The sequence below is a fragment of the Triturus cristatus genome, chromosome 9 (assembly GCF_964204655.1).
Source record: "Triturus cristatus chromosome 9, aTriCri1.1, whole genome shotgun sequence".
Classification (NCBI taxonomy): Eukaryota; Metazoa; Chordata; class Amphibia; order Caudata; family Salamandridae; genus Triturus; species Triturus cristatus.
Window position 1 is genome coordinate 757,233,529 of NC_140592.1, and position 23,159 is coordinate 757,256,687.

The 23,159-nt window shown below is 51.6% G+C and overlaps 1 protein-coding gene across 2 annotated transcripts in view; it reads right to left on the reverse strand.

The window, feature by feature from the left end:
- MTA2 (metastasis associated 1 family member 2) overlaps window positions 1-23,159 on the reverse strand; it is a 521,443-nt gene that overhangs the window by 158,410 nt on the left and 339,874 nt on the right. For both annotated transcript variants that reach the window (XM_085626074.1, XM_085626073.1), the window contains exon 16: window positions 328-446. In XM_085626074.1, coding sequence (XP_085482200.1) covers window positions 328-446 — 119 coding nt within the window. The remainder of the gene's footprint in view (window positions 1-327; window positions 447-23,159) is intronic.

The window sequence follows — 23,159 nt, forward strand, 5'->3', positions numbered from 1 at the left end:
CTGGTGGCCCACTTAAGAACGTCAGTACCCAAGTAGTCAGTGGAGACTGGAAATACTTAACAAAATTTGCTATGGCAGCTGCTGTGCATTGCCAGTACTGTTAGTTTTCGGATGGCAGAGGGCACCAGACAAGTACCCTCGCCACTAACACCATTCCCAGCTGCCACAGGGAGCGTCTGGATGGAAGAGGGAAGGTCCTTGAGAATCACCCTACCTTCACCTATTTTCCCATCTACAATCTGCATTACTACCAGCACTTTCTTCAACCAATTTCCACCCCCCTCCCAGAGTACAAATGTCCGTCAGTTGTACATGCTGGTAACTTACAATCTCTAGAGGTCTCTTCGCCGCAATGGATGCTAGGCTCCGATTCTGAGGAATCTGATTCCGGTTGATGGGAGTCTTGGTGCCTCTTGGGGTTTTCGGTTTCAACGGGGCCTGAGCAGCTGCGAAAGGAGCAGTGTATTAGCATGAGTTTATAAAGAAAGGCATACACCCCATAGCAAGTGTCCTCTAATGCATCCTCAGTCAGTTTCCCCTTACTGAAATAATCAAACGAAATGGTGAAAGCGGTTATCTACTCATTTAGTAGTCAAATTTTCCAAACCTGCTCCCTTTCCAACAAGTCCACATCACTAAGAAGAGGTGGAGGGAGTAGAGAATGAGAAAAGGCAGAGGAGGAACTGGACACTACATGCACAAGAAAGGGAAAATATTACTTACCTCTAAGAATAGGTTTGCAGCTTGAAGTGCTGTAAAGTCACTGTAGGAAAGTGGGTTTCTGTTGCAGTAACCCCCCCCCCCACACTTTTTGCCAGACTACTGGTGCACTTTGACTTGATGTGCCCAGGGTCCCTGCCAATCAGGTTCCCAGAGCCTGTGTTCTTTTCCCAAAACGAACCCAATTGGCATCTCTAGCCACAGGTCAGCCCCTGGTAAATGGTACCATAGGTACCCAGGGCATTGTGATCAGGAAAGACATCCAAGGGCTGCAGCACTTATTGTGCCACCCTTAGAGGCACTGTACACACCCCCCCCTCCCACTATGCAGGCTGCGTGTTTTGGTGGAGAACAAAGTAAAGAGTCGACATGGCACACATCCCTGTGTGCCTTGCCTATAACCTACTGGCCTGACATAGATCAGGCACCCCTCTAGTTCGGTGCCCTATACCAGTGGTGAGGGTACAGGTGCATGAGCCCTGTACCCCTACAGTGTCTAAATCCATTCTTAGACATTGTAAGTGCAGTACTGCCATTAATAATAATCCACATTTGTAAAGCGCGAACAATCACCCGTAAGGGTCTCTAGGCGTTGGAGGTCGTCGGGAAGATTAAGCAAGCTACTGCCCAGAGTCACATGGTGCTGTGCTAATCTACCTCCGGCGCCGGGTATCGAACCGTGATACCCAGATTCCGGAGTCAGTCGCCCTGGCGCCACACCATTAAAGAGTATATGGTGCTGGGAGCTTGTCATTACAAAGTCCACAGCACCATAACGGCTACACTGAAAAATGAGAAGTTTGGTATCAAACTTCTCAGCACATTAAACCCACACTGATGCTAGAGATGCCCCCTGAAAACGAACCTACCACTAGTGTCCAGGCTGAGTGGCTGCTTTCAGCTGCCACCCCCAGACATGTTTCTGGACCCCTGAATCGAGAGCCTGCTGCTTTCTGGGGCCTGAAACAATGCACATCCTGGGATGAAGTGCTAAGCCTCCCCCCCCAGGATGGGCAGGGTTCACGAAGGGGAAGCTTCAAAGGCTTGCCGCCTTTGTGAGCTTCCCCAGGCCACTTGCTGCTTTCAGCAACTGCTCTCCACTGGTTTTGACCCCCACTTAGGGTGGGAGAACCGGCGGGAAAAACAAGTAGGGAAGAGAGGTGTGCACACCTCTGCCAACTCCACCATCCGGGGGGGGGGGGAAGAGAGGTGAAGAACCACTCTCGGTCTCCGCCATCTTGCAGATGGGGGGGACTCAGCCAACCAGGGATGGCTTAGACCCCCTCCCACTGGAGGGTGGCATAACAGGGGGTGTACCCATTGGTCCCAACCTTTTTACCTACCTGTAACGCCCCTAAATCTAGTATTTAGGGGCAACCCTGAACCTTGCTTCCTCAGACAATAACTGGCAACAAGACAAGAAGAAAGACCAAACAGCCGTGCCGAAGCCAACAAGAGGAAGATGTCCACTGACTTGGTCCCAGCCCCAACAGCCTGACCTCGAATCTGCTACTGATAAATCCAGGTGTGTCCTGCACCCAGCAACCTCGAAAACCCCAGAGGACCTGCCTGCCTTCAACCACAAAGACGGGGTCTCCCGTGAACACCGGATGTTCATCTGCAACCTCTGGCTCCGGCTGGACACCGCAAAACTCTGCACCAGCCGTCCACGGCCCGAGCGGGCAAAAACCACGAGGAGGTCCACCCCCCGGCATTCCAGACCCAAGCTCCGGCGACCCCCTACCTGCCTCAAGCCTCCAGCAGACGTCTGCAGCCTAAATCCGGAAGGTCCCCCCAACCGCGACCAGGAGCTGGTAAGAAGATCCGACCCCAAAAGGCACCCCTGCACCGGACGCCCCACAGCCTTGGGTGGCCAAACAGACGGTGCCTAACCAACCCCCAACTCACCTCTCAAAGTGGTGGTCGCACTCAGAAGACCTTAGTCCCCAAGCCTGCAGTGCCTTTGCAAACCGGAGGTTCCCCATTGCAAATATGGCGCTAGACTTTAAAACAGCACCCTGCACCCGGCCGCCCTAGTGTCGCAAAGGGTGCACCTTTGTTTCCCCATTTGCCCTGAGCTAAAGTCCAGGAGCTTTGCTCCCACAACCAAGTGACCTGCTCGTCAGCACCCACCAACTGGAGGCCCCCTATCCCCCATTGGATAACATTGGGCCTCAGCACTCTGCACCAGCCGCCCTAGTGCCGCTGAGGGAGTAACAAGAGTGCACCCCTGGGGGGACCAGAGTCTACCTCCAGAATCTCAACTCCCACTACCGAATACTTACCCAAAAAGCAGTAACACTATTTTCCTCTATAGGATAACATTTTTCTTGGAAAAGTTTCTAAGTGTGGAGTTTGAAAACCTAAAGAATTTTGTTTAAATTGTACTGCTTAACAAAAACGATTTTACTTACCTGTTTACAGGAAATGTCCCAGAGTAGTATCAAGGTATACTACTCTGTGTAAGAAAAGTAATCCAAAAAGTAACTTGCATGGTATTTTACTGAAAAGCCCATTTAAGTCTATGTACTGTATTTACAAAGTATTTCATTTCCCTGTAACCATACTGGAAGTCAAAATAAAGTGCATATGCAAATAATTCAAACTTTATACAAACTGCATTACTACTGTAAAGTATTTATTGCTTAACTGTGCCAGGCTTGCTTGGTTCTAGAAAAAAAAAATTACTAAAAATATTTTTATACAAAACAATTGGTCTGAAGTTCAGTCTTTGAGTGTGTGAATTAATTTGCTGACTGAGTGTGCACAACAAATGCTTAACACTGTCCTCTGATACTGGCTTACTGCTCGACCACACTACCACTAATAGAGAGTGAAGTGCTATCCAACTTTACATCTGCCTACCTTTGGGGTTCCACTGGACTCTGTGCACACTATACCTCACTTTGGTATGTATATATAGAGCCAGCTTCCTACAGTCATATGCTTTGGATGCGGCTATTGCAAGTTGTTTTTTCTCAGAAGTAGGTGTCCGTTACAAGGTAACTCGAGATACCTCGCCGAAACTTACAAGACACCAGGACATAGACTCCACCTTCATGTTTTTCCCATAAGAGTGAGAAAGTATGCATAGTGAAATGAAGCATGACATTCTAAGTCTGTTGATATGATGTGAATATGTATTAGAAAAGTAACTACTGTTCCAAAGATCACACCAGAGCTCATATCCGGGGAGGTGAGAGGAAGCATGTGAACCTACAGCAAGCTGCAAACTAGCAAGTTACCTACCTTCGGTAACCCGCTTTCTGGTAGATGGTCTAAATGCAGATTACTCGCCTTAAGAAGAATTCTAGTTGCCAGTCGGGAGCTGCATTTTAAACAGCAGTCACCCCAGGGTGCTGGCAGGTGGCATCGTCAGAGTATCAGGACAGCCTCGCAACACCCTTGAAGTGACTGCATGGAACCACATAGGTGCCACCCCTGTAGGATGATGTCATTTTTGTTTTGCATTGCGCCGCGCCAAAAAGTGGATCAATCATGACAAATTGGAAATGACTGTCCTGAAAATAACTTCAGACCTATTCAACAGGTACTTGCTACAATAAAGGGAGATGTGAGGGTAGTGTTGGTCCACCAGAAAGAGAATTACTAAAGGTAAGTAACGAAATGGTTACTTACCAGTAGGAGTAGTTTTGCATCTTGAAGAATTTTCTGGATTCACGTGTTGTGCATTATTCCGACATCTACTGCTTGAGTCCGGAAACGTTTTTCCAAGTTTTTTCTTCTTTATTCTTGTGGGCATCATCTACCTTCAATTGGTGGTAGGTCCATCCTGTGTGAGGTTAGACTGCACCCCGGATGTTTCTGTGCATAGTAGCTATCTTCGGATTCTTTTTATTTCCTTTGTTCATTTTTGCCTTCTTTTTTTGTTCCACCTAGTTGATCCATCTCCCATTTCGAGGGAGGTGGGTGGGTCGCATGTGAATCCAGAAAATTCTTCAAAACGCAAAACTACTGGTAAGTAATCATTTAGTTTTGCAGCATGAATCATTTTCTGGATTAAAATGCTGTGCATAAGATTATGTAGTGTTATCCCTTCCCTTGGGTGGGTTGGATTGAAATGTGGATGTGTCAGCAAACAGGTGTTGTAGTACCTGCTGTCTCACCTGTGCTCCTTGTTCATCTAAATATCCACACAATGTTTTGCAAAGGTGTGTGGGGATGCCCATGTAGCTGCTACACAAATTTCATCAATGGGGACGTTTACTACGAATGCCAGTGTATCACCTTTTTTCCCCAGGATGACTGTGCTCTGGGGCACCCGGGTAGTGTCTTCCTCGCCCTTCCGTCGTAAGTTTGTATTGTTTCCACTATCCATATTGCAATTGTTCCTTTAGTCACTGGGGATCCCTTGCTTGCTTTGGCAAAGGACACAAATAGCTTGTTCCCCTTAAGAAACTCCTTTCCTTCGTGCATATAGTACATTAAACCTCTCCGAGTGTGTGAAGGGCTCTCTTGGCCTGTGTCCATGGCTTTTTGAAGAAAGTTAGTAGCTGTATGCTTTGGTTGACATTAACTTTGGTGCCCACTTGTGTAGGCAATGTGGATTGTTTACGAGAACCACCTTGTCCCTGTGGATTTGTAGGTGTGGCTCCTGTATCATCGCTTGCTGACTGTGTAGCGATGTGATCGCAATCAAAAAGGCTGTCTTTAGAGTGAGTGACTTTAGATCCGTTTTGTGCACAGGCTGAAAAGGTTGTCATTAATTGTGTAAGCAATGTTCAAATTCCACAATGGTGTTATGTAAGAAAGTGGCTCTGTATATACTGTCCCCAAATAGGTACAGTGTGCACAGAGTCCAGTGTCTCCAGAGGTTTGGCAGAAGCTAAAGTTAGATATAACCTTACTCTCTAAAGTGATAGCTTGGTCGAGCAGTAAGGCAGTATCAGAGGACAGTGCAAAGCATTTGTTGTACACAGTCAGCAAAGCTGGGCTCCTGGTGACTTGCTCAGGGCAAGTGGGGAAGAAAAATAGTATAGAGGTTGCACTCCCAGGGGCACTCGGGCAGCTGGATGCAGGGTGCTTTTGAGCGGTCGGGCGCTCCATGGATTTAAATGGAGAATCTCAGCGACGAAGATTCTTCAGGTGCGACCACCACTTCGAGAGGTAAGTTGGGAAGCTGTAGGTTAGGTAGGTGTGGGAAAGTGGCTCTGTATATACTGTTCCTTAATACGTACAGGGTGTACAGAGTCCACAGTCCCCAAGGGTTTGACAGAGGCTAAAGTTAGATATAACCTTACTCTCTAAAGTGGTAGCCTGGTCGAGCAATAAGGCAGTACCAGAGGACAGTGTAAAGCATTTGTTGTACACACTCAGTCAGCAAATGGTCTCACACACTCAATAACTGAACTCTAGGCCAATGGTTTATATATAAAAAAAAATATGTGCTTGTTTTAATTTAGAACCAACAATTGGATTTAAAATATACTTTCTCAGAATGAGATGATTTATATAAATACTTTTGCAATATGCAATTGACTTTTGTAAACAGTTACAAGTGGTTGCAACAGGCAACTCTATTTTAAACAACAATGCATTGAGCTCAATAGAAATTTCAAGTTATTTGCAACAGATTACTTTTAGGATTACTTTTGGAATTCCAGGACTGGATCCTAGATTCAGTCCTGGGTCAGTACTCGGAATCAAGTGATGAAAGTCGACTTAATTACTGTGTTGATTTTTAAACAATATTTAGCTATTTTAAAAGTTGACACTTAGAAAATATTTCAAAGAAAACAGTCAATGATTCCCTATGGAAGAAAATTCAAATTGCAGGTACAGAATGTTCTCGTTACTTTTGTAATCCAGTACTGGGTGCCTAGACTCAGTACTGGGACCTTTATCCAAAACAGGTAAGTAATTAAATTTTCAGATATTATACGATTTTTTTTTTTGTTTTTTTTGTTTTTTTGTTTTTTGAAAACCTTTATTTAAACATTTCGGTACACAGCAGAGAGCCTACAACCCTGCGGGCCGGCCGCGAGAAACCCATTTGGATGTATGTCGGATCACACAGCCCTGTGCCGTCAACCCGGAGGTACGGCGGCGTTGAGGAGTGCAAACGTACCGAGAGGTAGAGAAGAGTATTACATGTCTCAGAATTAAGTAAACAATCACAAATTAGGGGCAGGCTGCCCTAGGAGGCATAAGGTGCCGAAACTTCCAACTCCCCCCCCCCTCCCGAAACATCGGTCAACACTGCGCTTTCATGTGTGCCCTTGGCTAGCCAGCACCCTCCCCCCCCCCCTTTCCCAGCTCCCCGAGCCGCGATAGCAAGTGTCTAAACATCTCCGGGTTCTTCCTGCACAATGGAAGGGGGCTCGCAGATTCCCCCCCTAAAATCATTCCACTTGGACCGCACCTCAACCCACTTGCGCGGGCACCCTCTCGCCACATATACTGTCTTTTCCTGCAGCATGCACCAGTCCATGTCGCTGGCCCAGTCTGAAGGTTTCGGCGGAACAGCGCTGCCCCAGAGCCTGGCGATGTTCCTTTTTGCTATCATTTGCCCGAGTGTCACCCAGAGCCTCCCCTTTGGCGGCAGGTCAGTTGGTTCCCATATGTTGAGGAGGCATCTCTTGGCTTCCGGGCGAATCTCCACCTCCCACACCTCCTCCATATCCCGCACCACCCTTCTCCAGTACCTCTGAATCTTCGGGCAGTCCCACAGCACGTGAAAAAAGGTTCCACTGCCTCCACACCCCCTTCTACATAGCGTTGTGTCCGCCCTACCCATCATATGTAGTCTTGTGCAAGAGATATAAACTCTGTGTAGGATCTTCAATTGGATGAGCCGCAATCGGGCTGATATCGCGACCTCACGTGGAGAAGCCAGAGCGTGCAGCCACTCCTCGTCATCTATTTCCAGCCCTTCAGCGACCCACTTTTCTTTAAGGGGAAGAAGCAAATCTGGGGGGTTATTAATAAGTTTTTTGTAGGTAAGGGATATGGCGTGTTCCGCGAGGAGTCCATCGAGCAATCTATCTTCGAGCGGGGAGGCTGGCGGCAGCTTGACCTCCGGTGGGATGTTCGCCTGCAAGGAGTGGCGCACCTGCAAGTATCTGAAATATTCGGCATCTGCCAGTTCGTATGCGTCCTGCATTTGGGCGAATGAGCGGACCCCGGCAGGTCCCCAAATGTCTTTGATTTAAGAGATGCTGATAAGATCCCAATTGCGGAATCCTTTGGTGCGTCGCAGATTTCCCAACGCTTCTGAGGCCCATAGTGGCGTGGCCATCGTGAGGACTCCGGACCATCCGAGCTTCTTCTGTGCGATGTGCCACAGCTTTACCGAATGAAGTGTCGGGCCGGTAAGTCTGCTCACACCCCGTCTAGAGTAGAGTGCTATTTCGTAGTTCCCTCCGGGAAGCAGCCATCTATCCATGCCGTAAGCCGGGTCATTCCCGTCCCCGTATGTCCCTTGGTTGATCGCGGATAGGTGGGCCGCCCAGTAGTACTTACGAATATCGGGGAGAGCGATTCCACCATCGTACCACCCCAGTGTGAGTTTGGCCAGTGAGATTCGGGGCTGCCCGGCCCAGAGGAGGTCGCGCAGCGCAGCTTCGATCGCTAGGAAGTAACTGTTCGGGACCAGGTGCGGGTAATTTTGGAGTGCGTATAGAAACCGCGGGAGCGAGAGCATCTTGAATAAGGCTGCCCTGCCCAGCAATGACAGGGGCAGATGCTGCCACTCTGCCAGGATTTCGCCTCCCGTTGAAGCCGAAGCAGCGGCGGCTTGAGATTGTGCTCGTACAGCAGAGCCTTGTTAACAGTAATATACACTCCGAGATACTTAAACCCGTCCTCTGCCACCCGAATAGGGCAAGAGTCAGGGAGTCTGGGAGGGTCCCCACGGAGGACGTATAGATGCGATTTGGCCCAGTTGACTCGGAAGCCAGAGTTGCGACCGAAACTGTCCAGTATATTCAGCGCCGCGATCAGTGACCCACGCGGCTTCGAGAGGTAAAGAAGTATGTCATCGGCATAGAGAGATATCTTATCCTCCCACCCCTCCGCCCATGTTATGCCCTGCACGGTGGCAACCTGTCTTATCCAGGCCGCAAGCGGTTCGAGGGAGAGGGCGAATAGAAGGGGGGACAGGGGACAGCCCTGTCGAGTTCCTCTGGCCAGCGTGAAGACTTCAGACACCTTATTATTTACCAGCACCTGCGCCAGGGGTTCCGCATACAGTAATCGCACCCAAGCGATAAACTGGGGTCCAAAGCCCAGCTTACGCAGGACTGCGAACATGTAGGGCCACTCTAGGGTGTCGAAGGCCATGGTGGCATCCAACGAGACCACCACCGCGTCCTCTTGAAGACTGTGGCACTGCCCTAGCACCCCATGCAATCTCCTAATATTGAGGGCCGTATTTCGGTGGGGCATGAATCCCGATTGGTCAGGGTGGATTAGCGACGAAAGCACCGGCTTAAGCCGATTGGCCAGCGTCTTGGCAAGTATTTTAGGTTCCGCGTTTAGAAGCGAAATGGTCTGTACGATGCACAAGAGTCTTTGGGTTTACCTTCTTTCGGAATTGCCACTATGGTCGCCAACCGCTGGTCCCGGGGCAGCAGCCCTACTGCTTTACTGCAGTCGAACATGAGTTTGAGGTGCTTACTAGTGACGTCTGGCTGGAGTTTGTAGATCTCTACGGGTATGCCGTTCGGACCGAGCGCCTTACCAGGACGGAGGTCTCCTATCGCCTGCTGGAGCTCAGCCTCGGTGAGCGGGATGTCAAGAGCCTCCCGATCCGTGTCCGAGAGAGTGGGCAAGCGTATGTCCGCGAGGAGGTCCATGGAGTCCTCCTCCGGCCGGTCCGACTCTCGCTTGTAAACCTGCTGGTAATAGTCGGCGAACTGTTGTACTATTTCCCGGGGTTCCGTGAGCACTCTCCCCAATTCAGTGTGCAACTCCGGCACCACCCTGCTGGCCTGTTGTTTCCGCTCAAGCCAGGCAATAAGTTTCCCGGCTTTGTCACCTTGATCATATATTCTACCAATTCTATGCCGAGCCACCGTCTGGGCCTCCTGGGATACCAGCGCTCTATACTCCGCCGCCTTTAGCTGCATCGCGTGCCTAAGCTCCCGGTCGCCGCTGGTCGTTGCCTCCCGTTCTAGTTCCCCAAGTTGCTCCTCTAGCGCTATGGTCTGTTGGCTGCGTTCCCGTCGCCGAGCCGCGATAGCCGATAGCGCCTCGCCCCGCACCACAGTTTTAAACGCCTCCCAGAGGGTGGCAGGGGAGGCGACCGACCCATCGTTTTCTGTGAAGTAGCGCGTGATGGAAGTGGATATGTGTTTCCTAGTGGCCTCGTGTTTCAAGTGCCAGGGATTAATTGGCGCAGTGCACCCCTCCCGTCTACTTCCGAATATAATCTGTGCAAGGACCGGTGAATGGTCGGAGATGCCCCTGGGGAGGAATTCGGCCTCCAGTACCGCCATGTCGTGTTGGAGCAGGGTGAGGATGTAGTCCAGCCGTGAGAAGGAGTGGTGCGCCCCGGAGAAGAAGCTGAAGCTACTTTCAGTGGGGTGGAGTAGGCGCCAAACGTCCGTCAGCCCGAAGGACTCGAGGAAGTCCGGCAGCCACCGTTGCCCCTGGGGCAGGTCTCTAGGTGGCAGTCTGTCTTGGGCTCCCGATGCCACTGCGTTCAAGTCCCCTCCCAGAACGAGCCGACCCTCGGGTAGCGATAGGAGGAATGAGCCCAGGTCTGCGAAGGCCCGGGCCTGTAGGCCTGGGGGGACATAGACTGAAAGGAGATTAAGCGCCCGGCCTTCCCAACGCCCCGACACAGCCGTGAAGCGGCCCTGCGGGTCGGTCTTGGTGATATCTACATGAAGGGGCAGCGAGCGTCGCAGGAGTATACCCACTCCTCTCGATCCAGTGGTGAAACCTGAGTGTGCTGCTAGAGTGTACCCATATCTGTTCAGGGCGTGACAGACATTCCCCAATAAGTGTGTTTCTTGCAGAAGCACCACATCTGGCTGGTGCCGTTTGAGGAACTGCAAAACTATAGTACGCTTGAGTCTGTCCCCCATACCGTTGACGTTCCAGCTGAGAATCTTCAGGCTTTTTTCCCACCTTCTAGCCATGGCTGTGTCGTAAGAGGGTGTCTTGTCCCACCACCCGGGCATCAATTGTGTGAACACAGTGTGTGTGACCGTAAAGGATCCCCAACTCCCACCCCTCCCTGAGCCCCACCCCACAATAACAAACCATACAAAATATAACAAACCCAACAAGCCGGACAATCAACTCCCTCCCTCCCGGAGCTGGCCCTGACCTCCCTGCCCCCCCATCCCAAAACAACACCCCCCACCCTGCCCCCTGCTCCGTGGGTCTTGAACTGCCCACCACCCCAATTAGCAGAGCGCCTGTCGCCCCACCCCACCCCGGTGAACCCACCGAGGAACTCAACTTGGGAAGTTCGTGGGCTAGTCCCCTTTGGTCGCCCGTCCGTGGTGTCCCAGTTCGTTCAGCCCCTCTGTCCCGGAGTCACCCATAGAGGGAAGCCACCCGTAGAGGCAGTGAGGCGGCCAGGGTACCCAAGAGTCAACTAGTCTCAAAAGAAAGGCACATGTGGTATACGTTACTGTCTGATGTCTTCTCAGCGCTATCTCTCGTGGTCTCAGCGCGGCGTCCCTTCTCTGGACGAGCCCCAGCGGGGACTGTTGGACCTGGAACGCCAGGACCGCTGACTCGGCGCACCACCCGCAGGGTGTCCCGGTGCCGACTCTGTGGCGGGCAGGCCCGCGTCTCGCCGCTGTACTTCTTCACGCCTGGAATCCTGCGTCACCTCTCCCGCATCCAGCCACTCCTGCACCGCTTCCGGCGTGGTGAAGAAGAGGGATCGCCCACCGGCGATGATTTTCAATTTGGCGGGGAAAAACATCATATATCTGATCCCACGCTCGCGGAGCGCCGCCTTGACCCCTTGGAAGGAGCGCCTTTCCCGTTGGACCTGGAGCGTGAAGTCGGGAAAGAACCGGATCGTGGCCCCTTCATACTGTAGGTCACCGTGCTGTCGTGCCGCCTGAAGAATTGCGTCCCGGTCCCGGAAATTCAGAATTTTGGCTATGATCGTCCGAGGCATGGCCCCAGGCTTGGGTCGTGGGATAGGGGCCCTGTGCGCCCGCTCAATGGTGAAGAGCTTCGAGAGACGCTTGGGTTTAAGGTGTCATAGGATCAGGTCCTCCAGGAAGAGCTCCACACTGTCTCCTTCAAGTCCTTCCGCCACACCCACGACGCGGATATTACTTCTCCGAGCCCTCCCTTCTTGATCATCGAGCCGCAGGGCCATCAGGCGGTGCTGGTCATTCACCCTACCCTCAAGCCGCTTCTCCGAGTCCTGTAGGGCCTTAATATAAACTTCATTAGCCTTGGAGCGGTCAGTGGTTTTCCCCAGGTCAGCTCGGAGCAGGGCCACTTCAATGGTGATCTTATCCATTTTGGTTTCCAAGTTCGTGCCCAGGGTTTGAATCGCAGCCATGATGGACTTCAATGAAGGGTCCGCTGGGTCCGCGTCATCCTTCGGAGCCCTTTCCGCCGGAGGCGGCGCCTTGGCTACTGTGTACTGGTCAAGCTTGTTGGCCTGCGTTGCGGCTCCACTCTTGGGTCGCATGGCGGTCCGGGCACCCCGCGGGCCGCATGCGACACCGCCCGCCGCAACACCGAGGTGTCCTGTGGTCCGACCGGCGTTCGCGGACGTAGCCTTGGGCCCACCGCTGTTGCTCAGGGATCGATAGAGGGAGGAAGACCTCCGCCGCCACACGAGAGGCCCAAAATCAGTTCCAGTACACCGTCCCACTCCCAGTCAGCCAGGCGGTGCGCAGTCCCCAGTCGCGCTTGTGGGCCTCACCGGATGAGTGGGCCGGGCGCTCCCACGCAACAGGCCACCCTCTGCTCTTCTGTGACCACAAAATGGCGTCCCCTTCTAGGCCAGGGAATCAGTCCGCCGCAGCCCCAGTCGCGATCGTGCACCTTCCCTAGGACGACTGGTGGTCCCCTCCGCAGCACCCAGGCGCCCCTTGATCCGGCTGGGTTTGACGGACGTAGCCTTGAGCCCACAGTTCTCTGTCAGGGATCGATAGGGGGAAGAAGGTCTCCGCCGCCAACAGCCAGGCCCGCTATCAAGCAGAGCACTCCGTCTCACCCCCGGGCAGCCAGGTGGTTCGCAGTCCCAGTCGCGCTCTGGAGTCTCACAGGAGGGTAGGGCAGGGCGTCCCTCAGCAACAGGCCTCCATCTGGTCTCTCGTGGCCGCAAAATGGCGCCCTCTTCTCGGCCAGGGAATCAGTCCGCCGCAGCCCCAGTCGCGATCTCGCACCCGTTCCGTAGACATCCGCTGGTCTCCGGCCCCGAGCCGCGATATCAGCCGCGTTCTCCTACGACGGCGTCACTCTGAGCGCGTCGGTGGGCAGGCCCTCGCCGGGGCCTCAGGTAGCGCCGGGAGCCGCAACAGAGCTCCGGAGCCGAGGCGTCCGGCCGCCGTCATCCGCCGCGGCCACCCTCCTGGGCCGTGCGAGTGTCGCCTGGGGTCGCCGAGCCGCCTCCGTGTGCACCGGGTCAGGGGGAGCCGGGGGAGCTCCAAGGGCACTCCCCCCAGCGCGGATTAAGTCCGGATTTTGATGGAACACCAACGGTCCCGACGGAGCTCCGGGATCAGGCGGCCATTCACCTCGGCGCCTAGCCACGCCCCCCTATTATACGATTTTTAAAGAATATTTAAAGATTGCAGAAATTGACAAGAAATTTCACAGAAAAACAGTCAATGGTTTCCTATGGAAGAAAATTGGGTTACTGGTAAGTACAGTTTTTAAAAAAAAAAAATTTATTGGCATTTTGAGATTTAAACGTACATACAACGTGTGTCGCATAGATAAATGTGGTACATAAGTATCAGAGTAGACCTTCATCAAAATAGGGAGTACATCAATATCTTGTTCAGTGAGGACGTGGTCTGTGTTGTAGCAGAGCGTTGCCAGTAAGAGAAACTGGGGGGAACTGAACTGGGATGTGCCATGGGGTGTTTAGTGTTTGGGCTAGGTGTACGTTATGGGTCCAGTATTGCCTACTCGACAGTGCAACTACTGCTTGCCTAGGGGGGAGGCGGCTGGGTGGATTAATATGGGGCGCCGTTAAGTGTGCTAGTCGGACGAAGACGGGCCCGGCTGGTCCGGAGGTGGCACAGGGAGTCGTGGTACTGGTAAGTACAGTTGTAAGTATTTTTCAGAGTCAGTGCTGGGCACCAAGATCCAGCACTGGGAGCTCACCTAAGAGCAGGTGAGTATTTTCGTTTCTCGGCTGATTTTTGGTGAATATTTTAAGATTTGAAAAGTCCACACAGAATTTTCAGGAAAAAGCCAGTCAATGTTACCCTATGAAGAAAATAGAGTTATCGGTTTAAAGGGAAGTACTCGACTGGCAGAGTTGAGGTTCTGGGCATAGACTCAGGGGTCCCCCAGAGTCAGGTAGCTACAGTTGGTTCACCCTCAGCGACTCTAGGGCGGCCGGGGGCAGAGAGAGTTAGGCCCAATGTTATCCTATGAGGGATAGGGGGGCCTTGGTTGGTGGCTGCTGACTAGCAAGCCACGCGGCTGTGGTAGCTGGGCTCCTGGTCACTTACTCAGGACAAGTGGGGAAGTAGGTAGGTGTAGAGGTTGCACTGCCAGGGCCACTCGGGCGGCTGGGTGCAGGGTGCTTTTGAGCCTTCGGACACTCAATTGATTTCAATGGGAAATCTCCGGGTTAGAAAAAGACTGCAAGCTCGGGACGAGGATTCTTCAGGTGCCATCACCACTTCGAGAGGTAAGTTGGGTAGTTGGAGGATAGGTAGGTAACCCGGGATTGGGCACAGGGGGCCACGGGGCGCCGCGTGCAGGGGTGCCTTTTGGTGTCGGAAAATCTTACCCTCTGTTGATCGCGGTAGGGGGGGGGGGGGGGCACCTTGTTCTGAGGCTGCAGGCTTCTTCAAGAGTGTCGAGGGAGGTCCTTGGGTGCCGGACTCGGGGTCACAGTCACCGTGGGGCCGTCCTCGTGGTCTTTGTTCACTCCGGCACTGGCCAGGCTTGGCTGGTGCAGAGTGTGCTGGGTTCGCGGTTCCGGGCTGCTGCCAGGGATTAGAAGTAGATTTTGAGTAGAGCCTCTACTCATGGGAGTCCCAGTGGCTTAGAGCCAAAAGGTAGCCAGGTCCTCCGGGGTTTGTGAGGTTGCTGGCCACAAGAGATGCCGGGTTGGAGCAGGAGCAGGTTCGAGGGTCGACAGGCCGGTAGGGCTGGGGCCAAAGCAGTTGATGTCTTCCTCTTCTTAGCCGGGGGAGGGGGCGTCCTCGGGGTCTTTGATCACTCAGGCACAGGCCAGGCCAGGCTTGGCGGGTGCAGAGTGTGCAGGAGTCGCGGTTCCTGGTAGGCACCAGGGGCTTATTTGCTTTGAGCAGAACCACTGCTCGTGGGAATCCCAGTCTTTTTAGAGTCACAAGGCAGTCAGGTCCTCTGGAGTTTTTGAGATTGCTGACCACTGGAGACGCCGGGTTTTAGCAGGAGCAGGTTCGAGGGTCGACAGGTCTGTAGGGCTGAGCCCAAATCAGTTGGTGTCTTCCTCTTGTTAGCAGCTGCACGGCAGGTGGTCTTTCTTCTTGCTTTATTGTTTTCGGATTCGGGATCTGAGGAAGGAAGGTTCAGGGTGCCCCTAAATACTAGATTTAGGGGCGTTACAGGTAGGTGAAGGGCAGGGACCAATGGGTCCCTGTCCTGGGGTTGGTACACCCCCTATCCTGCCTCTTTCCTGTGGGAGGGAGGCGGTAGCCTAGTCCTGATAGGGTAGGGCTTCCCATCTTCAAGATGGCGAGAGCCCGGAGATGTGCTTCACCTCGCCTCCCCCACCTGAGGGGTGGGGTTGGCAGGCTGGCACATCCCCTGTCCTCCCTTGGGGTCTCCCGCCAGAGTGGAGGGGTCAGAACCGGTGGGGGCCAGTTGCTGAGTACAGCAAGTGTCCTGGAGAAGCTCACAAAGGCGATGCCTTTGAAGCTTCCCCTGCCCATCCTGGGGGAGGAGACCTAGCACCTCGCCCAGGATGTGCATTGCTGCAGGCCCAGGAGAGCGGATGGCTCTCTACCCAGGGGTCCAGCAACAGGTCTGCTGGGTAGCAGCCTAGGCAGCCTCTCAGACAGGACGTGGATTGTAGGTTAGGTTCAGGGGGCAACTAAGTTGCCCTCTGTCGTGCATTGTACATTAAATCCCACACTGGCATCAGTGCGGGTTTAATGTGCTGAGAAGTTTGATATTAAACTTCTCAGTCTTCAGTGCAGCCATCATGGTGCTGTGGAGTTTGTGATGACGACCTCCCAGCACCATATACTCTTAATGGCAGCACTGCACTTAGTGCCCAGGATTGGACCTGGGTACTGTAGGGGTACAGGGCTCATGCACCTGTACCCACACCACTGGCATAGGGCACCCAGCTAGAGGGGTGACTGAGGTATGCCAGGGCAGTGTGTGTTGCGGGCATGGCACACAGGGATGTGTGCTATGTCGACTTTTTTGTTCTGCACCAAGACACTCAGCCTGCAAATGCAGTGTGTGCGTCAGGGTGCAGGGCCTCTAAGGGTGGCACAATAAGTGCTGCAGCCCTTAGGGGCCTTCTCTGGTCACAGGGCCCTGGGTACATAGGGTACCATTTACCAGGGGCTGACATGTGGCCAGAGATGCCAATTGGGTTTAGGCTTCATGCAGTTTTAGGGAAGGAACACAGGCCCTGGGTACATGATTGGCAGGAGCCCAGGGAACACTCAGTCAAAGTACATCAGCAATTCAGCAAAAAGTGGGGGCATACCATGCAAGAAAGATGTCACTTTCTCACAGTGTTGGAACCAATCTTGGTGGTGCAACTCTGTTAGAACCTTATAGGAATCTCTTCACCACTGGGGATGTGAAAAAGCTGCTACCTGATGTACCTTTGGTGTAGTCTACTGTTGCTGCTAGTTACACCTTTAGCAATGCATAGGTTAGTCCACTGTCTACCAGGTGTTTGAGTTATGCAAGTACAGTTTCCTGTTCTGGTTTTCCATCTCCTCTTATCTGTGTACCAATGGATGCATCTGCTCAATTTTTCTGCATAACATTTGTTTGTGCCCGGTTTTTTAGCTTCCCTTAGGATTTCCATAGTCCGGGGTGGAAGCTGTTAATGACCGAATTCTAGAGCCATGCCGCTAGGGTGAGTGTGTCTGGTTCCGGGTGGTACACTTTTCCATCTTGCACTGCCAGCAGATCTAGTTCTGCTTTGATTGTGATAATTTGTCCCTTGGACATTTCTAGTAGGTTCGAGTATCAGGTCTGACTGGCCAATTGTGAGGCTAAGAGGATGGGCTTTGTCCTGTACCCTTGGGATCAGGGGCATCGGAGAAAAAGCATAAGAAAATTTCCCTGACCAGTTTATTGACAGGGCATTCCCCTCTGACTGGTGGTGTGAAAACCTGGAGGCGAAGTGTTTTTATTTTGCATTCTTTAGGGTTGCGAACAGGTCTATATTTGGCCTGCCTCAGACTTTCAAGATCTTTTCCGGTTTCATCTCACATTCGCGGAAGGTGCTCCACTGGTTGCTTAGTCTGTCTGCCTCAGTATTTTGTTCTCCCGGTATGTGGACTGTCTGTAGTGTGATCTGTAATTGGCTCCCCCATCTCCATATCTCCTGGCCTAGCTTGGACAGGGTGAATGATTTCAATCCGCTGTATGTAGAGCTAGAACATGGCTGCTGTGTGGTCCGTTTTAATCAGTACAGTCTGACAGGTTTTGTGCACCTGGAAAGCCTTTAGGACTAGAAAGTCTGTCTTTATCTGCAGGTAATAGATGTGTTTAACTGCATCTGTGCTGTTAAATAATCCATATACCTTCAGGTTAACTGTGTGCGCTCGCCAACTGTTGTGGGATGTGTCCGTTGTTATGGTCACTGTGGGAGCTGGAGTCTTAAATGATCTCCCCCATGTTCATGTTTGTCGAATTCCACCATTGCATTTCCCTTTCTATCTTCCTTCTATCTATCCTCCCAGCTCCCTGTGGCTTGTGACTATTTGTTGCAGATCCATTCCTGAATGGGGTCCATATGCAATCTTGCATGAGTTATACGTGGGTGACAGGATGCCATCATGCCCATGAGTTTCAGGACAGTTCTCACTGTCAGGAACCAACTGTGAGAAAGTGCGATCTTTCTTGCATGGTATGCCCCCACTTGTTGCTAAATTGCTGAATGTACTTTGACTGAGTGTACCCTGGACTCCTGCCAATCAGGTGCCCAGGGCCTATGTTCCTTCCTTAAACACACAAACTCCCAATTGGCAAACCCTGGCCACATGTCAGCCCCTAGTAAATGGAACCCTAGGTACCCAGGGCCTTGTGACCAGGGAAGACCCCTAAGGGCTGCAGCACTCATTGTGCCACCCTTAGGGGCCCTGTACCCTTACACACACACACTGCCTTTGCAGGCTGAGTGTCTGGGTGCAGGACAAAATGAAGAGTCGACATGGCACACATCTCTGTGTGCCACGCCCAACACCCATACTGCCAAGACATATGTCAGTCACCCCTCTGGCTGGGTGCCTTATGCCCATGGTATGGGCACAGGAGCAGGAGCCCTGTGCCCCTACAGTACCCAGGTCCATTCCCGGGCACTGTAAGTGCAGTGCTGCCATTTAAGAGTACATGGTGCTGAGAGCTCGTCAAACACAAGCTCCACAGCACCATAATGGCAACACTAAAGACTGGGAAGTTTGGTATCAAACTTCTCAGCACATTAAACCCACACTGATGCCAGTGTGAGATTTAATGTACCAAGCACCCCAGAGGGCATCTTAGAGATGCCCTCCTACAACTAACCTACAATCCACGTCTGCTCTGAGGCTGCCCAGGCTGCCACACAGCAGACACGTTGCTGGACCCCTGGGTGGGAGAGCCCCTGCTCTCCCGGGCCTGCAACAATGCACATCCTGGGTGAGGTGAGAAATCTCCTCCCCCGGGATGAGCAAAGGGAAGCTTCAAAGGCCTGCCGCCTCTAGGAGTTTCCCCAGGCCACTGCAACCCCCCACTCTGGCGGGAAGCTTGGCTGGAAACCCCAAATAAGGACAGGGAATGTGCCAGCCTGCCAACCCCACCCCTCAGGTGGGGGAGGCGAGGTGAAGCACATCTCCGGGCTCTCGCCATCTTGAAGATGGAAAGCCCTACCCTATCAGGACTAGGCTACCGCCTCCCTCCCACAGGAGAGAGGCAGGATAGGGGGTGTACCCACCCCAGAACAGGGACCCATTGGTCCCTGCCCTTCACCTCCCTGTAACGCTCCATAATCTAGTATTTAGGGGCATCCTGAACCTTCCTTCCCCAGATTCCGAGATTCCAAAATCCGAAGAAGAGCTAGAAGAAAGAAGACCTGCCCTGCAGCTGCTAAGAAGAGGAAGACAAACTGCTTTGGCCCCAGCCCTACCGGCCTGTCGACCCTCGAACCTGCTCCTGCTCCAACCCGGCATCTCTTGTGGCCAGCAACCTCACAAACCCCGGAGGACCTGTCTACCTTTTGACTCCAAGTCCCTGGGACTCCCATGAGTAGAGGCTCTACTCAAAATCTACTTCCAATCCCTGGCAGCAGCCCGGAACCGCAAACCCAGCACACACTGCACCAGCCAAGCCTGGCCAGTGCCGGAGTGAACAAAGACCACGAGGATGACCCCATGGCGACTGTGACCCCGAGTCCGGCACCCAAGGACCTCCCTCGACACTCCTGAAGAAGCCTGCACCCTCAGAACAAGGTGCCCCTCCAACCGCGATCAACAGAGGGTAAGATTTCCCGACACCAAAAGGCACCCCTGCACCCCGGCCCCCTGTGACCAATCCCGGGGTACCTACCTAGCCTCCAACTACCCAACTTACCTCTCGAAGTGGTGGTGGCACCTGAAGAATCCTCGTCCCCGAGCTTGCAGTCTTTTTCTAAACCGGAGATTTCCCATTAAAATCAATTGAGGCCCGAAGGCTCAAAAGCACCCTGCACCCAGCCGCCCGAGTGGCCCTGGCAGTGCAACCTCTACACCTATCTACTTGCCCTGAGTAAGTGACCAGGAGCCCAGCTCCCATAGCTGCGTGGCCTGCTAGTCAGCAGCCACCAACCAAGGCCCCCCTTTCCCTCATAGGATAACATTGGGCCTAACTCTCTCTGCACCCGGCCGCCCTAGTGCCGCTGGCAGTGAACCAACTGTACCTACCTGACCCTGGGGGACCCCCGAGTCTATGCCCAGAACCTCAACTCTGCCAGTCGAGTACTTACCTTTAAACCGAAAACTCTATTTTCTTCATAGGGTAACATTGACTGGCTTTTTCCTGAAAATTCTTTTAAGTGTGGACTTTTCAAAACTAAAAATATTCACCAAAAATCAGCCGAGTAACGAAAACACTCACCTGCTCTTAGGTGAGCTCCCAGTGCTGGATATTGGTGCCCAGCACTGACTGAAACATACTTACAACTGTACTTACCAGTAACCCAATTTTCTCCCATAGGAAATCATTGACTGCTTTTCTGTGAAATTTCTTCCAAGTGTTAATTTCTGCAATCTTTAAATATTCTTCAAAAATCGTATAATATCTGAAAACGTAATTACTTACCTGTTTTGGATAAAGGTCCCAGTACGGAGTCTAGGCAACCAGTACTGGATTACAAAAGTAACGAGAACATACTGTACCTGTAACCTGAATTTTCTTCCATAGGGAATCATTGACTGTATTCTTTGAAATATTTTTTAAGTGTCAACTTTTAAAATAGCTAAATATTGTTTAAAAATTACAGTAATTAAGTCGACTTTCATCACTTGATTCCGAGTACTGACCCAGGACTGAATCTAGGATCCAGTCCTGGAATTCCAAAAGTAATCCTAAAAGTAATCTGTGGCAAATAACATGAAACTTCCATTGAACTCAATGCATTATTGTGTTTAAAATAGTGTTGCCTATTGCAACCATTTGTAACTGTTTACAAAAGTCAATTACATCTTGCAAAAGTATTTATATAAAGCATCTCATTCTGAGAAAGTATATTTTAATTCCAATTGTTGGATCTAAAATAAAACAAGCATTCATTTTTTTATATATAAACCATTGGCCTAGAGTTCAGTTATTTAGTGTGTGAGACCATTTGCTGACTGAGTGTGTACAACAAATGCTTTACACTGTCCTCTGAAACTGCCTTACTGCTGGCCATGTCTGAACTGGGGTGGCAGAGTGGGCTAAAGAACGGTGATGGATCAAACCCAGATCTGTTGACTGGGTGTGAGTGTTTGATTGGTTCTGATGCTCCGTCCATCACCACCCCCTTTTGTACCGCTACTGCTCGACCAAGCTACCACTTTAGAGAGCAAGGTTATATCTAACTTTAGCCTCTGTCAAACCCTTGGGGACTGTGGACTCTGTACACCCTGTACCTATTTGGGAACAGTATACACAGAGCCACTTTCTCACAGAGCGTGATCCATTTACACTCACTTCTGTTAAGCAGGGTTTGGATGTTCCCACCCCTGATGGGTAGTGATGGTTGATCGATCACTTGTCAGGTTATATCCGATTCACTGTGTTTTTTTTCAAGGTACTGTGACAAGGGGGGCAGTCAGCACTTTGCAGTGAATCCTGCTTCTGTGTTGTATTATTCTTTGTTTGAACATTTGGGTGATCTGGCCGATGTAGACAAGATCACAAGTACATTTAATTGCATAAATCACGTTTTGGGACCGACAGTTGGTGAATGTTTTAAGTGTGTAGATTTTGTTGTTTGCCTTAAATTCCTTGGTGTTGGTTGTGAGTTCACAAACGACACAGGATTGACATCTGTAATGTCCGATCAGTGGTGGTAAGCCCCATGCGGCAGTGATGGAGTTCTGTTGTACCGGTTTGGTGGTCCAAGTAATGGTATGGACAAGGTGATACGCTAGGTTATTTCCTCGTTGGTATGAGAAGAGAGGGGGTTCTTGAAATTCCTTTTGTGTCCTCAATATGGTCCAATTGCGTGTAATGATCTTTTTTACTTGGTTGCTGCATGGGCCAAATTTGGTCACAAAGGGGATTCTAGTGTTCGTATTTTTAGGTTGAGTTGTAAGGAGTTGATCCCAGTGGCAGTACCAGGCTCTTCTGCGAGCACGTGAGACCAAGCGTGGCGGGTAACCTCTGGTGACAAGTTTGCAGTAGAGGATGTCCGATTCCCTAAATTGTGGTGGATTTATACATATCCTTTTTATCCCACATGTTCTCCCACGTCGAACGCCATACCACCAATTTGCCCTGATTGCAACATATGCAGATGTTGATGCTCCGATTCCTCTTGTTCCAGCCCAATTCTGTCTAAGTTGGTGTTGTAAATCTGGGTTTTCATTGTGTGTCCACTAGAACCTCTGATATTAATATCTATACAAATGGGTACGATCTGTTTATTGTATCTATGGAGTGTATCCTTATTCTTCACTTGATACTTCCTCATTGTACTGATTCACCATATTACAAGTGCGAACTTTCTATTCCTGCCGCACCCGCCTCGGTATTACCCTCCATGAGTCAACTTCCTTGCCTTCGCTTCACCCGACACGCCTCTTCGCTGCGTAATACACTACACCCTGGCGTCCCCGACTACACCCCTCACCTTGCCCCGTCATGATCACGTGACTCACGCCGCCAATGCGGAAATACTACTTTACCCGCATACAGCCGCCTCTACCCGGAGACTCTGGCTGAGACCGCACACAGCTGTGGCAGTCCCTATTTATTCTGCAACTTTCCAGCCCCTCTGATTGACTCGAGCTGAATTTTGTTTTCTAATTCACGGTAAGCCTGCTCGTTCCACCACTGTGTTGAATACCCTTCACTGCTACTACCGGCTATTTCCCGTGGTAACCACACAATTTTACATGGCCTCCCTCCCTCTTCCACCTAGATATCCTCGATTGGACCGCGGCAGTGAATTGGGGACCCGACCCTGCTCACCCCGCTATCCTGAACTATTTCGATAGCCGATAGATCGCTTCCAGTGCTGACACCTGGGTTTCCCCGAAGGGGAGTCTGCCTCCCCATGCGTGCGCTTCCCATTTAGTTGCTGACTGCTCACGCCACAATTATTACCTCTAGGTATCATCCCTCAATTGACTTAGATGGGACCCACAGCCTGCCCTAAATGAAAAACCGCCGACACTAGTTGATACTCATCCCTATTGTCCTGTGTGCCTCCCTGCCCGACAGGCTTCACTCAAACCTACCCAGTGCTACTAAGGCCTTGACACTCCCCTACCCCTGGTTCCCTCCCTGAACCTCTATTTTCCTCCCCTTTACAGCACTCCTCACATTAATTTTTGGCAACCCGGTCCTGATGAGGGTCCTGAATAAATAGGACCAAAACGCCGTCGACCTGTTACTCAGCGCAA